Source organism: Lutjanus erythropterus, chromosome 11, assembly GCF_056507025.1.
Source record: "Lutjanus erythropterus isolate fLutEry1 chromosome 11, fLutEry1.hap2, whole genome shotgun sequence".
Taxonomy (NCBI): Eukaryota; Metazoa; Chordata; class Actinopteri; order Lutjaniformes; family Lutjanidae; genus Lutjanus; species Lutjanus erythropterus.
In genome coordinates this window covers 32,896,114-32,910,830 of record NC_139327.1, presented here as the reverse complement: position 1 = coordinate 32,910,830, position 14,717 = coordinate 32,896,114, and the positions used below count along the sequence as shown (strand labels likewise).

At 38.8% G+C, this 14,717-nt stretch overlaps 1 protein-coding gene across 5 annotated transcripts in view; it reads left to right on the top strand.

Annotated features, from left to right (window-relative positions):
• cadm1a (cell adhesion molecule 1a) overlaps positions 1-14,717 on the top strand; it is a 570,965-nt gene that overhangs the window by 439,355 nt on the left and 116,893 nt on the right. For all 5 annotated transcript variants that reach the window (XM_084730382.1, XM_084730385.1, XM_084730384.1 and 2 more), the window contains 2 exons: positions 11,617-11,769; positions 12,861-12,998. In XM_084730382.1, coding sequence (XP_084586508.1) covers positions 11,617-11,769; positions 12,861-12,998 — 291 coding nt within the window. The remainder of the gene's footprint in view (positions 1-11,616; positions 11,770-12,860; positions 12,999-14,717) is intronic.

The following is a 14,717-nucleotide window of genomic DNA, read 5'->3' as shown; positions in this document are numbered from 1 at the left end:
TGCGAAGGGGGCGGGGGATGAGGAACATTCTCGTATTAGAACAGAAGAATCTGTTAGAAAGGTTGTAACCAAAACCAATCAAAAACAGTGCTGTTAATACAAACACACTTTTCAATACAATTAATAAGAATATTCTGGTCAACTGTACTAGATGCAGAAGTCAAATCCAGCAAAAATGAGTCGCCTTTATAACAGGCTTCGCTTTGCTATGCTGGGCCCTGATCAATATCTGTTAAAGATACTATGATTGATAACTCACTGGGTTCAGAAGGGACTCTTAAAAGATTTTAAAACTTATATTATACTAAAAAGAACATTAGAACAGGCGAATCTATCTTTGATTATAATCAGCCGTGCCAAAGAGAGAAAACATCCCATCAGTCTTAACAGCCACTGAAGCAATGCTCCGATACTCTGCATTTATGTGGTGACTACACCATTTGGAAGCCTGGACTTCACCTAGAGTGGGGAGGCGGCTGGCTGTAAGAATGTAATTACCCCCGCCCCACCCCGTCTCACCCACTCTGACACCCAATAATAAAACTTTGATGTGCTCCTCTCAAAAAGTAGCGGCAGCCACTAATCACAATTGATTGCAGCCACTTAGGCGAGGCGCACTCATCATCTCCTGCTCTCTCTGGATGGGAGTCATCCTCGGCTGGTGCTGGAGAAAAAAAAAAAAAAACTATTCAAATGAAATGCAGAGAAAGAATGAAGATGAATCAAGAGAGGGAAGAAGAAAAAGCAAGATGAATTAAAATCATGCAGTCAGCAGAGGTGAAAAAGGGGAGAAGGAACCATTAGAGGATGTATTGATCCCAATTTTCGCCACAAGAGTCATCCACTCTAATTTTACCTTCACTGTCAGCTACATTTCAATGGTGAGATCACGGCAGCTTAATGGATGATAACGTGTGTTTGCACAGCCTTTTTGGAGACTCATAACCAGCGTTTTCCAATTTTCTCTCCATTTGCCTGTTACTTTTGGATATTTATGATAACTTCAAAACATGAAATGTGTATTTATCTGAGGAAGTAACAGGAAAAATGCTGAAAGGGTTTAAAGCCTTTTGAAATTTGGCTTTAAATAATAAAAAATGCATATCTAATCATTAATAATATTAAAGCTTTGCATCTCATTAAGCAAAAAAGTGTTTATAATTATTAGAAACAGCACAGCACATTTTGCTGTGAATATCTTTTCCCAAGGTTGTGCAGGTGTGGCAGATCACGTTTTGATTGACAACTCCCTCATGCTAGAAGCTTAGCAAATTTCTGCTGTGGACTGCTGTAGACAGGTGCAGCAGCAAAACTTATTTTAGCCACCAGAAAAGTACCACCTAATCAGTTTGTCTGGATTTTTTAGCATCAGATTTCTGCACCTGGATACCCCTCTACTGACTGGCACACCCATCTACGATTGGCTCACTGATTCATTCCCAGTTTGTACAGAGTAGAGATGTCACTATGAGAGCAGCACATTCAGGGCAGTAAAACACATGTTTTCACCACTTTATTTTGCCATCAGACAGCCGTTTCTGAAAGGAAACTGAAGCCGCCATCTATGCCGCTGCTCTGTAACCTGTGGCTCTGAAGCCGCATGCGTCTCGTGGGCTTTTAAGTTTAATTTATTGTAAAAATGAAAAAGTTGAGAAAATGCAAACTTTCAAAGAAACATACTGAAATAGAATTTTGAAAAGGTTTTACCTAACTACAAATCATTTGTTGAGAAAATTAACTTTTCTTCTTTGGATAAATTTACATCTTTTAGTTTTATAAACCCCAAAAAGTTGTATTAAAAAAAAAATCAGTGAGTCAATTCATTGATATGAAAGTGAATGTTAGTTAAAAGTTTCTAAACTCAAAGAGTAAAGTTTATCTAAAGACTTAAAGTAAATTATCTCAGCTAAAGATTATAGGTCAGTAAAACTTAAACTTTAACTTTAAACTTTATTTCAAAGTTAAAGAGATTAAGTTGGGCTCAAAACTCACAAATCTATCCAAGGCAGTACCTTTCCTTGAAATTTTGAGTTGTTTCAACAATTTTTTTTACAGTATAAATTGATTTTTACATTCTTTACTGTAAAAATACGTAGCCAATATGCCAAAAAATATTTTGTCAGCTAAAATGTGTGTCATAGACTACATCTATGGCTCTGTGCCTTTTCTTCTAAATTTCGACGGTGGCTCGTCCTCTTGAGTCTCCCTGAGCTAGTTATGGATGCCAAATAAAAAAAAAAAAAAAAAGTCCTCAGGGAAAAGAGAGAATTTAATAGTTCTGGCTCCAGGCAGACTTTTTTTTTCTTTTTTGGCCAAAAGTGGCTCTTTTGATTGTCAAGGTTGCAGACCTTGATCTGTGCCCTCTTCACAGCCACCAGTCTCCTGTGGAAAAAGCAATAATTTTACCTCATTCAACATGGAAGTTTCAAGGGGCTTTAGAAGGGCATAGAGCATGTTGCATTGGAAAAAGGTAACCATATTCTATGGTTAATAATCAAAAAATGGCCGCTAATCATTAAAGATACAAAGAACTTTAATTTTTTTGTGGATTTTGGAGCCCCCAATGAACAAAAATGGTAGTGTTTCCATTTTAATAACCACAAAATATAACATCAGGGAGAATGTGACTCAGTAGCAGGCACTAAGAATAACTATACAGAAAAATTAATTCTCACAGATGGTCCTGTTTGCTTATGTATGTACAACATATGGAGGCATCTGTATTAAAGTCTGACTGTTTCATAACCAGTGAAGTCCTCCTTTTAGTAGCTTTAAACTGATATCAATTCCTGCGAGGTAAAATTACTGTTTTTGTCAAAGGAGTCCGGAGAGGCGTAACGGCCTCAGCTCCTGTTGTTGGATCGGCTCAGACTCGGAGGCAGATTATGTGGGAGCAGAGAGGTTTCGTTGCACTTCTTTGAGGGAGAATCATTTTTAGATGCTTACTAATATGTACACAAGACCTTAAATTACATAGTTAGAAAGCTTTTGTAGATTTGAGTCTCCAGTTGCTTTAAAAGGGTAAAGAACATTTATGAATATTATTCATTCTAGTGGTCAGACAGGCAACTTAAATATTTATGCTAGTGCAATGGTTGCAGTGGTGTTTCTCAAAGTTTGTTTCTAGTGAAACACTTAAAATGATCTGTGTTTACTACAATTTCCTGAGGAGTGACCTCTTTTGATCATGCCAGTTATTACTGTGAGATATTATGATTTCCTGCTCCTCCTGTCTACATGCTCAAGTGTCCTTGAGTTAGACACTAAACCTCAAATTTTCCCTGATGAGTGGGCCAGTGCCTTTGACCACCCACTGTGTGTGAGTTTGCATGTGTGTGGGTGAATGAGAGGCTGGAAAACACTTTGTCCAGCTCAGGCTGAAAAGCGCTATGTGATGGGTGATTGGACAAGATTCCAGTATACAGAGTCTGAAGTTTAAAGTCTATTTTAATAGTATACTCATATACTATACATATGTGTTGTTCACAGTCATCCTTACTCCTAAACTGTAAAACATGCAGGACAAAATCCACAGTCTTATGAAAAAAAGTTTAAAAGTTCAGCTAAAGCTACGTGACGTGCTTCAGCAGTCTGAGTTAAACAAATTATGTTATATCTTTGTCCAGGCTGTCAAGCAAAGGTTTGTTACAAACATACATTCAACTGTCAAGGACGAATCTGTCAAACCATTGTTTAGAAGAGAAGAAAGAAGAAGACTTCCCTCTTGGGGAAATAACACATTTGTATTCTCTTCTCACTGACGCACACAAGCTTGAAATAAGGGGCGGATCCAGAGAAATAATCGTGGGGTGGCAAGAAGGTGGCAGTAAGACTTTAAGGCGTGGCACAGAAAATAAAATCTTTTATTCCCAAATCTTCAGACCTGATCCAAATACATGTCTTAGTTTGTTGAACACAAGCCCGTCACTTTGTCTAAAATATGCAGAGCAGAAGATTAAATTAGTTAGTTAGTTGCCCGCTGAGCTGGGTGAAATTGAAACCAAAGAGTTTACAGTTGAACTTGGACACAACTTTTCCACACATCTTTTTTTGTACGAGAGATGTCAGGCTTCTACATACATGTAGCAAGGCGCCCCAAGCTTTTAAAGATTCTGTGACTTGCTCAAGGGCGCCTCGGTCATGTTGCGGGGGAGAACTGGCATCACTGGCACTGATCCATGCTGAACTTCCTATGATCTGAGCTACTGATGCCCTGACAGCAGCAAAACATGGTTTGTGGATACACAAAGATGGAATTTCGCACTAAAGAAGATTGTACCTTTTTCGAAGATAGCCTCTCAGTTTGGCTCAGACTGCTTAAACCCAAATAGATCCTTTAAGACATCCGTCCATCTACCCGTTAATCCACACGTTTAGGTGACACAGCACTAATGTTGCAGTATTTTCTGCTCTTGCAATCAACTTGTTTTTCTTTACTGGACCTGGAGTTTTACTCTGTTTGGCATGGAGAGTGGTGCACATCCACGCTATTTGAAACATAAATGCATGCCGTGATCACAACAGGCTTCATTAAAGCTGGCATACTGTTTATCAGCATGACCAGTGACACTGCACTCTGTAATTTGAATAGGAGAGACTTTCACTTTGTCAGCTTCAAAGTCTCCTTGGCCGTTCTTCGGGACAGCTCTGTGCTGTCTTATCACTGCTTTTAAATTAGCTTCATCACCATCAGCTGTAAAAACTGACAGATCAGATAATTTACAGCCTTTCAGAGTTTGGACAGACTTCTCTTCTAAAGACTTGACTATCAATTACCTTTGTCAGGCATCTGTGATGTCCTTCTCATGTTATCAGATATGATAGAACGAGAGAGGAAGAACAGGGCAAAAAGAGCACGGAGCTAAAGGTCACAGTCTTTTTTTTTTTTTGGTCACAAAGAAGAGTGAAATGTGTGTTCTAGTGTGCTCTGACGTACCAATAAAAGAACTGTCTGCAGTGTTGTCCAGCTCACCTTCTCTTTGCCAGGGCTGCCATTTTTTTCCCCCTGAAATATACCACTGTGTTCAACCCTGCTGAGTGTACCAGGCTGTTCTTCATCCTCTGTCCTTGTATCTCTAAGCCCACAGTATTGTCGTCCCAAACCTTGAGCCTGGGGAACTGTGTCCTTGCCTCGCTGCCACAGAGCCTCGGTGTCTTTCTTTTCAGTGTTTTTTCATTCAGCTCATGCTTATACCACAATGCCTTATTTAGAAGGGATGCATAAGAGGATTATGAGATCTCTGAGAAATGCTTTTGTGAAATGGATTATATCTGATTGGCAAGGATTTTCTCAAATTGTTGACACACCAAATATTTCATTCAAATATTGATGGATGCTCCCCGGTACAAAGTGTGAGTTGTTTATTTGTTAGTTTTGTCCTGTTTGTTACAAAGAGCAAATTGCACAAATTTGGCATTTCTCTGAAACTTGAAGGTTAGGACATTGGTACAAGGAACAAGTGACTCCTTTTGCGGTTCTGAATCCAGCTGCAGACCATGGATTTTCTGTAGCATTGCAGCATATTTTACTATTTTTGCTTTTGTCATCTCATGAAATATTTGTAGTCTAGCGCCAGAGCTCTGAATCAAAACCATTATGTTTCATTTGGTCAACAAGACCACTTTGTTCCATCAAAAATATGTTTAAAAATTTGAAGGTGTTGATTGAGCGTTCACTGGGTTTGCAAGGGTGACATTTTTTTATCCACTGTTATGTGCATGTACTAGCTTAATGTCACTGAAAGCCAGAATAATTGCCTCATGTAGGACCATGGCTATCAGGACAAAAGTCCTGTCTTTTACCCACTCATCCACCACGTCTTCTTTGTTGCTCTTTGTAATACATCCCTCCACAGTTACCTTTGGAACAATCGAGGCTGTGACCAGTATGCCTTAGTACTTGAGCATGTGCGTTGGCGACAGCAAGAAACAATCTTTTTTTTTTTTACATCAATGACTTCTCCCATCATGACGTCCTCGAAGCTTCTTTCTGGCAGCACACAGCCTTTACAGTTTGTATTCCAAACATTTTATATTGAACATTAAATGCGTCTTCGTTAAGACCAAATTTCACCTACAAATGAAATTCGACTTTGGAGAACTGCCTCTTTTTCAACCTAGAACTGAACAAATGATCAAAATGGTTAAACAAAATTTGTGTTTTGTGACATGTTAATGGTGTGACTGCATTTTGGCTGGTTGGAAAGAGGTCTTCCAATTTTCAACTGGAAATCAATGTTGGCATCCCTGCTGGTGCTCACTGGGAGCTAGCATGACACTTAACTACATCCATGAAAAACTGTGACAGAAAATGGCAACAAGCATGGATAAGATCAATTAACTTGTCTTCAGTCAACTTAAAGAACTCTTAAGTGTTTCTTCAGCGAACACAAAAAACTTTACAGTAACTGCTCCTGCAGAGCTCACGTTGAAAGTAACATTAAGATGATTTTTCCTGTTGCTTTAATCAAAATGTAAAGAGCAAACTGAAGCGCTCAAGGACCAGAATCTTTCCCTGACCACTGAAAGCAGTCAATTAACAGCTAATACAATATTTTCTAAGTCCAGTATTATGTCGACTGGAAAAACATTTACAAATCAGCCGTAGCAGGCAGAACTAAATCGATCACAACTTCTGTAGAACAGTGTAACAAGCAAATGTCTTCAACACAGAAAAACATTTTTATCCAAGATACAGAATCAAACAAACACAGAAGCTTTACCCTGGGTAAAAGTAAAGTCAAAAGGTGATTTATAAACTGCACCCTTAATGGAAGAGTTGCAGTTTCCAATCCATTTCCTTGGTTGAACTTTTTCAGTTGCAGTCCATCTATTCTTGAAAGTTGTGCTGGGTCACCTGGCTCTCCGTCTGGACCCACCACACCTCAACCTCGCTCCACATCTATTGGAACATTTGAAAAGAGAAAAGGTGAAACCTGCTGGAACATAACAGCAACTTTCAGCTTTAAACAAGACATGAAATTATGTGTTTTATTTCGTGATTGGAACTTTCTTGAAAGCCTGGTGGCTTCAAATTGAGTCCACAAATTGTTGATGTCGGTGTCCCACAGGGATCAGTATTAGGTCCCCTTCTGTTTGCTGTAAACAAAATATGTATTTTTTAAGATTATTTTTGGGGGCTTTTTGCCTGTATTGGCAGTGACAGCTATAGAGTTGACAGGAAAGGGGGTTGAGAGAGGTTTCTAGTTTACTTTGCAAAAGATAAATGTACATTAACATTAACTCAAGTACAAATTTGAGGTACATGGAACAGAGTCTGTTTGTCCTTTCAATAACATAAATACCAATATCTACTGTACTACCAATATCTACATAGAATAATTCAGATGCTAACACCCTTAAACTATCAGATGCCATTTACAGGAACGCTGTTCAATATATTTCTGTAGCTCTGCCTCTGAAAAACGATTATATGCTTTCATCAGTGCATTCGTATTTGTATATGCAGCATCGGTATGTTTGAATCTGGGAACATTTAATTCAATTAAACCATTAGGATTAGAGTCTGACCTCTCATTTTAATGAGGGCTAACAAGGCTTTTGAATGAGCTACACTAATTAGAGGCATATTATTCATGTGCCACAATAAGAGCTTCATTGTGCTTAGATAAAAGAAACTAATAGCTGCACTAATGGAAACCAACCATTTAAGTTTTTTTAGCAAATGTGAGGCGCCTGTGTAGGGAAGAAATCAGCTTTTGCGCAAAAAAAAACCCCAAAACAAAACAATAATCTCTCTTATATGCTGCATTTTCAGACTGCTTCATTCCAACTTTTTCTGGTGTGTTTCAACTTTTTTTTGTTTTGAGTGTTGTGAGCGGACTTTCTGGCAAGATAATCAAAGACAGAGAGGAGCGCGAGGGTGGCAGCAGCGTTTTATGCACAGAGCACCCAACACCCAGACGAGAATGGGTGAACATGGGACGCGGGAGCAAGGGGTGAGCGTGGGCGAGCGTTTCACCAGAAGGATTCGCGCAGGAGTCACACCGCACTCTCACTCCGATCATTTGTTATTAATGTTATGAAGATCAGTGACAGATTATGAAGCACAGTGGCTGTTTGAAAGATGCATATCATTGTGCACAGACGACAGGTATATTACAGACATTTTAAACATCTTTTCATCAGATAAGACTGTTATTAAGCTATACAGGCTTACAAACACATTTTTTAAACATATTTTTATTACAGATTCCTCCTGCAGTGACAGCTGCACTCTGTCAACTGGTTTAAAACAGGTCGAATGACATCGAGAATCTATTAGCTTTTATGATATTAGTTTACATTTTATTAACTCTCTATGTTACAGTGGTGCCTTTAGTTAACATACTCATTTTTGGCCTTTTATACTCACACAATACAACCTCAATTATGGTGCAATACTTGATAAAGAGGGGGGACCCTCAGGAAACTAACAGCAGTGTTTTAATTTGTCACATGACTCTCTAGAGGTTGAATCCCTTTTTTGCAGGAACAATAAAATAAAAAAGTGAGGCAGCAACACAACAAATGAACACACTGTCAGGAAGGAAAAAACATTACAATTTTATCTTTTTACCAACTGCTTTGGAGGGTTCTCTTCTCTTCTTTTCTATTCTGTTCTATTCTATTCTATTATATTTTATTCTACATGAATGATTTGATCAGAATGTTTTCCTAGATTCAGAGTAAAAAAAGTTATTGATCTACTAATTCATGTGGACTAATTGATAATTGAATGAAAGCATTCTCTCATTTGAAGAGTCTTACTTACAGGGGAAGCTGCATGTTTCCATTATGTTCTTAATTATTCATGACAATTAGGTAGCACTCCAAAATACACTTTACATTGAGTGTAGGTTTTTTTAATATCACTGTTTCACGAAGTCAGCTCTGCTCATTACTTTTGCCTTCGAGTCTGAAGTCAAGTCAGGTCTTACAGAACACGCGGCTTGTTTTATCTGTAGCGTTTTTAAGCGTTTTAACTTGTTCGTATCATCTATTACTATAACCACAGCCGTAGGAACGTGGGAGGCACGGGGCTGTAATCATGTGCTGCAGGTGCTGCTGTCAGTTGTTGATTCTGGTCCATCAGGTTTTGTAATTGATTCATAAAAAAAAAATCCCAAATTTGCTTTTCTTTACTATTCTCTTGTGCTGGCGTGAGCTTGGTTGCAGTCATGCAGGACCCCCACACCCACCATAGACTTGGCGAGAGTGAGTCATTTTAACCCAAATGATCTTTCTTACCATGAGTTTTCCTGACCATTAACCTACCCAAATATAAACCACAGCAACAGTCATATTATAAAAGTGAAACTAAATTGTACAGCGTGCACAGATCTCATGAGAGTTTAGCTAATCAAGGGTTCCCCTTTAGATTTGACCCCCATTTGCAACAAGTGTGCGGTCACATTGTGAAACCTACAAATAATTTCCAACCACACTGGAAAATTTGTAACTGAACTTAAAAATTTGTAACTGTCCTGAATTTTGCAAGACAATATAAATAAAGTCTTTTTTTTCTGTCTATGTAAGTTGAGATTGATTTTTTAAATGCAGATTTTTTTCCATGCCCTTCCATAATTTGACAAAAAGCCTCCTCTCCAGTCAGCCTTACAGTATCACTTCAAATGTGTCTGATGTTCTTGTTTAATGATGCTCAAAATCAATTGTGGTGATTATTATTCTTCCTTCTCACTGGCGTTCTCCATCTCCCTCTGTCTATTTCTCAACACTGAAGGCAAATACTGTACGGCCTTACAGCAGGAGCGCCCCCCCCATCCATTCATTATCTGTGAAATCATAATGTAGCCTGGTGCTTTCTCGATCTATTTATGTCTGTTTCGGGGTGTTCTGTGTCAGAAGTTTCCATGTTTAACTCTGTAAGCTTCAAGAAAAAAGACGCAGAAGCAGAGGATGAGTACACAGATCTATACTAAGAGAGTGCAAAGAGCCTGGAGTTGCTGTCAATCAGAGCAGAATTTATCAGCACATCAAAGGGGGATGGAGACGGGTAGGCTTTCATCTTAACCACATGCTGTCATTCTACATTACAGCTGATAGAGTGTGCTTAGGTATGTGAGCAAATAAGGTGAGGCAAGATGAGAGCGGCTACAGTTGAAGAAGAGACAGGATTTATGACTTTGTCCTCAGTTCCTCTGTAGGCAAACCGAGGATGTGACCTCTGTTAATACAAACATGTTGTTAGCATGTGTTCAGCGTCCGCCTGGTTTTTCTTTTATTTCTCTTGTCTGAACAGAATGGATCAAATGATCACAGTGTAAATTGTGTTTTGTCCTTTGATTTTTTTTTCACCTTTTCTTTTCATTGCTGCGTGTTTCACACCGCGTTGCATCACTTTGCTGTGATTGGTTGTTGACTTACTAGATCGAGGTATTTTTTTCTCTCGGTAAAGTGAAGTTGTGATTTACCTCTGGGGAAAATAAAAAAGACTAGCAGCATCTTATACGTCTATTTAACTTATAAAAATGTATGAAATGTTTATTTCTCATCCTAACTCTTCTTCACTGCCCCTCTGGGTCTCATACTGAAGCACAAGACACCCTTTAGCGGCTGTAAGAGACGTTGCCAGAAAGCCATGGTGAGCAGGTCATTAATGCAAAATAAATTTTCCTGCTTATTACATGGTTACTTACTCAAAAAATCAATAGTTTGACACAAAATATAAATTTAAAAATGATTTTATTGCTCCTCCAGAGTCCATGTTTAGAACTATGTCCATAGCAATGGTCTGATAGACAAAGGTAACCGTAGAATGCTGTAATTAACCAATCAGAATTGAGTATTAAACAAAACCTCGTAATAACCTGGGGTTGATGTTGTGAAATGGCTGCATTTTTAGTAGGCCTGGGTGCAAAACCTGCTTGGCAAGGTTTGAGATAAGATGATGTTTTAGCTGCTGATGAGGATCGTGTTCATCTGCATGAGTACAGTGGAAACCTTTTATTTTGGTCAGTGGCTTATGTGGGTCAAAAAAAAAAAAGCTTGTAACCGAATCAGGGCCCTGTCACACATAGCAAATTAAGGACCATGGACATGAATTTGCATTTGTTAATCACATCAAGCTTGGCTTTGATGAACTTTCAGGGGGCGGAGCCTTGGTTGTGACCAACTGTAAAGATGTTCACCTCAGAGAAGAAAAAAGGTTATTTATTTATATCTGTCCCACCGAAGTTAAAGGCGTAATGGGCAACATTTTCCTAAAAATATAATATATAGACTCATACAAACATAATCCCTTTCAATCATCACTTATGGCTCATTACCACAAGTGTGTGGTGGTTGTAGTATCTTCAGACACCCTGCCTTCTGCCTGTATTTCTCATTATTTTGCTGTGCTCTGGACGTTTTACTAACCCAAAATGATGGCATTTGATATCCTGGGAAGGAGACACAACAATAAATCATCTCTCTTCACGAAGAGCTTGGATTATCCTACTGATTCTACCTTTAAGGAATCATATTTAAAAATGGCTCCTAATCCTACTATCACTGTTGTATGGATTTATTGCTGCATTACATGTTCCAGTGTTGTTACATTATGTATAAATATGCCATGTAAATTCTAAGCTATTGTGTGTTTTTCTCTTTCAGCACTGAAAGACTCTCGCTTTCAGCTGGTGAACTTCTCAGACAACGAGCTGCGGGTGTCGCTGTCTAATGTCTCGCTGTCAGACGAGGGTCGATATGTTTGTCAGCTCTACACAGACCCCCCGCAGGAAGCCTACGCAGACATCACTGTGCTAAGTACAGCAGCAAAACACACAAACATGCACATGCACACAAACACTCAATCTTAGAAGGAGGGGAGTAATGCCTATTAATCAACATTTAGACAACACAGTATGTATTCACATGTTGAGCAACATGGTTGACAGCTCACCATGAAAACTGCAGGAGACTCTGACAGCAGCTGCAGGGAGGTTTGGAACAGGAAAAATGTGTTTCTAGTGTGCTTATTAAGTCCTGTCACAATATTGTAGTATTTAGACCAGTTAATATACAGTAGACAGGCTGTATCTATGGGAGACCAAGTAAGTCGTAATCATTACCTTCTGAATTATGTCAGAGCTTCCCAGGTGACTTCTTTATTGTGTGTTGCAAGTTACTGACTTGACCAGACAGAGGGAAACTTTTAGCTTCTGAAATTAAAAGGGAATCTGGATTTATTTTGGTGGATGTTTTACTTCGTAATAAACCGGTTCCAACCTTAAAAATTGGTTAAATAAACACTACCCCTTTTGTCCACAGGGGGCTCCAAAATCAACTAAATATTTTTCAATATTTGAGTTCCTTGTAGTGGCTTTAATTTGCAAGAATACCACTACTTATGCTGACTGTGACTTTTTTTTAATGTACTTTTTATGTACGTTTCAGTGACTCAGCAATATCAAGCTCTATATGTTGCCACAACAGTAGTTGATAAATACATATGGTGTATCAGAATAAGATTATATTAACTTTAAGTTAGTCTTTTGCAGTTTTTTTATATTTGTCTGGTCCTCATGTTTTCCTTTACATAATATGTGTAAAAAGCATCTCTGTTGGATATTTTTATTTCTGTTAAATATGGTCATGTGTACTTGTAAATGGAATTAATAAGCAAAGTAACTTAAATAAGAACTTGAACAAGATGCATCATATCCATAATTCTGGCCTTGATTATGGAAATATTTCCTAGTTCAATATTAACATTCACAATAGTTTGTGTTTGCAGTTATAAAACATAAACATCTCTTCTATGTCAGCTCTGTGCCTCGTCATCATGAGGTGCTGAGGGTGGAGAAGTACTATATTCCCTGGTGTTTACAGAGTTCTGTTTGCGTGTCCTGTCATAGTTCCTCCAGGTAACCCCATCATCGAGGCCCGCGATGAGGTCCTCAGCGAGGGCAACGAGACAGAGATGACCTGCACCGCCATGAGCAGTAAGCCTGCCGCCACCATCAGATGGATGAAGGGAGATAAAGAGCTCCCAGGTAGGTCGGCTCTGCGCAAAAAGAGAAAATCACAAACATCGATCAAGACGTTTCCTCTCTTAACTTAGTAAGGCACTTATGTAGAGCACAAAATCAGAGCTAATGTTCCTTTCACAAATATAAATTTGTCAGCCTACGTTTTCGATTGGTTATCTGTACAACGAGCACGTCCGTGTGACACAAATATATTATGTTCGGTGAACCAGAGAAAAAGGGGCCAGCATGTGTCATCAGTAAGAGGAAAGAAAACTGCTCCCGCTCCCCTCTCTTTGAAAACACATTAAACCATTCAGAATTTCCACATAAAAACAGACAAAAGAAGAAAACTTTGTACCGTATGCTTTAAAATATTGTGATTGTTGATCCTGGCCATATTCTCCTCTCCCCCATTGTGGGTAGTGAGAAGCAAATAAAACAGCTGCATTTTTTAATGTGGAGGAATCAGACCACAAACCCAAAAAGAAAAACATCATATATCAAAACTGAGGGGTGACAAAAACTGTTAAGACATTTTTTTAAGCCTTTTTTACAGGACTGGACTCGACATTGACAAGCTTTTCTTTTGAAAATAAACAGGATGATAATAATTTACCAGTGTTTCGACGACAGTCTTCTTTAGGGTTTTCTGTGGAAGCTCATTTTCATCACGCTCCTCCGGTCTTAGCCCATTTTTTGGTTAGCCGGGTGTTAGCTGAGTCGGGCATTTCCAAGATGGCAATGATCAAAGCCGCCACACTGAGAACTTCAAAACGCCTCTTGAGGGACTTATGGGTGACATCACTAATTATTACACTGTCACTGCATTGATCTGTTTTCTACCAGTCTGCCTCTGTCGTCTTCCCAGTAGAACACCTGCCAGGCTGCATGGAGCTAGTTGTACCCAATAGCCCCAGGACCTTGGCCAATATTTTGACAAATCACTTTTTGTGTGGATTTCTGTGTGGATGCATCCAAACCATTTCCAGTTTCCCAGGAAAAATAAAATGGAAAACCATTGCCAACCATGGGAAACTTATGCAAATATATTGAGAAAATGTGCGTGCCTAGTTTTATTTTATATTTTTATATATATATATATATATGTATGACGGTGAAACAGCTGTATGTGTTCACCTGTGAAGCATGCTAATTAACTGATTAACAAGCACAAAGCACAGTGAATTGAGACACTTGACATTAATGAAGTAAGTACAGTATGTGGCTCTACCATCTGAATTAGACTAACATAAAGCGATCTCTGCCAGCAGCTTTGCGGGGAAATACTTGAATTAAACAATGAGGATGCAAAGTGTACGCTGTGCTCTGTGATTGAGGGATTAAATGTGCCAGACTGAGATTCAACAAGTGGTTTGCTGTGACATTTGGAATCTCAGATAAAAGCCCAACGTGTCCAAGAAGACTGGTTTCATCCCTTATCCAAAACTTGTCTGGGTGAAATCTGGCAGAGATGGCAGCAAATGACTGGTTTACCTTCAGCAGTTGGAAAGACAGCCAAAATCTCTCATTAAAACTAATTTGAAATCTAACGCCAAGTGAGTAAGCACTTTTTTAGAGCTTTGCTTTTTACCCTTGAGTGATCATGAACTTTATTAGGCCAACTACATCTGACATTGCAACATGCACGATAAGAGGCTCCTGCTGGAGTCGCAGCAGGAGCCTCTGAACACAAACAGAATATGGAATCTGCCTGAGTTTAATAGAATCACTTTTGAAAACACC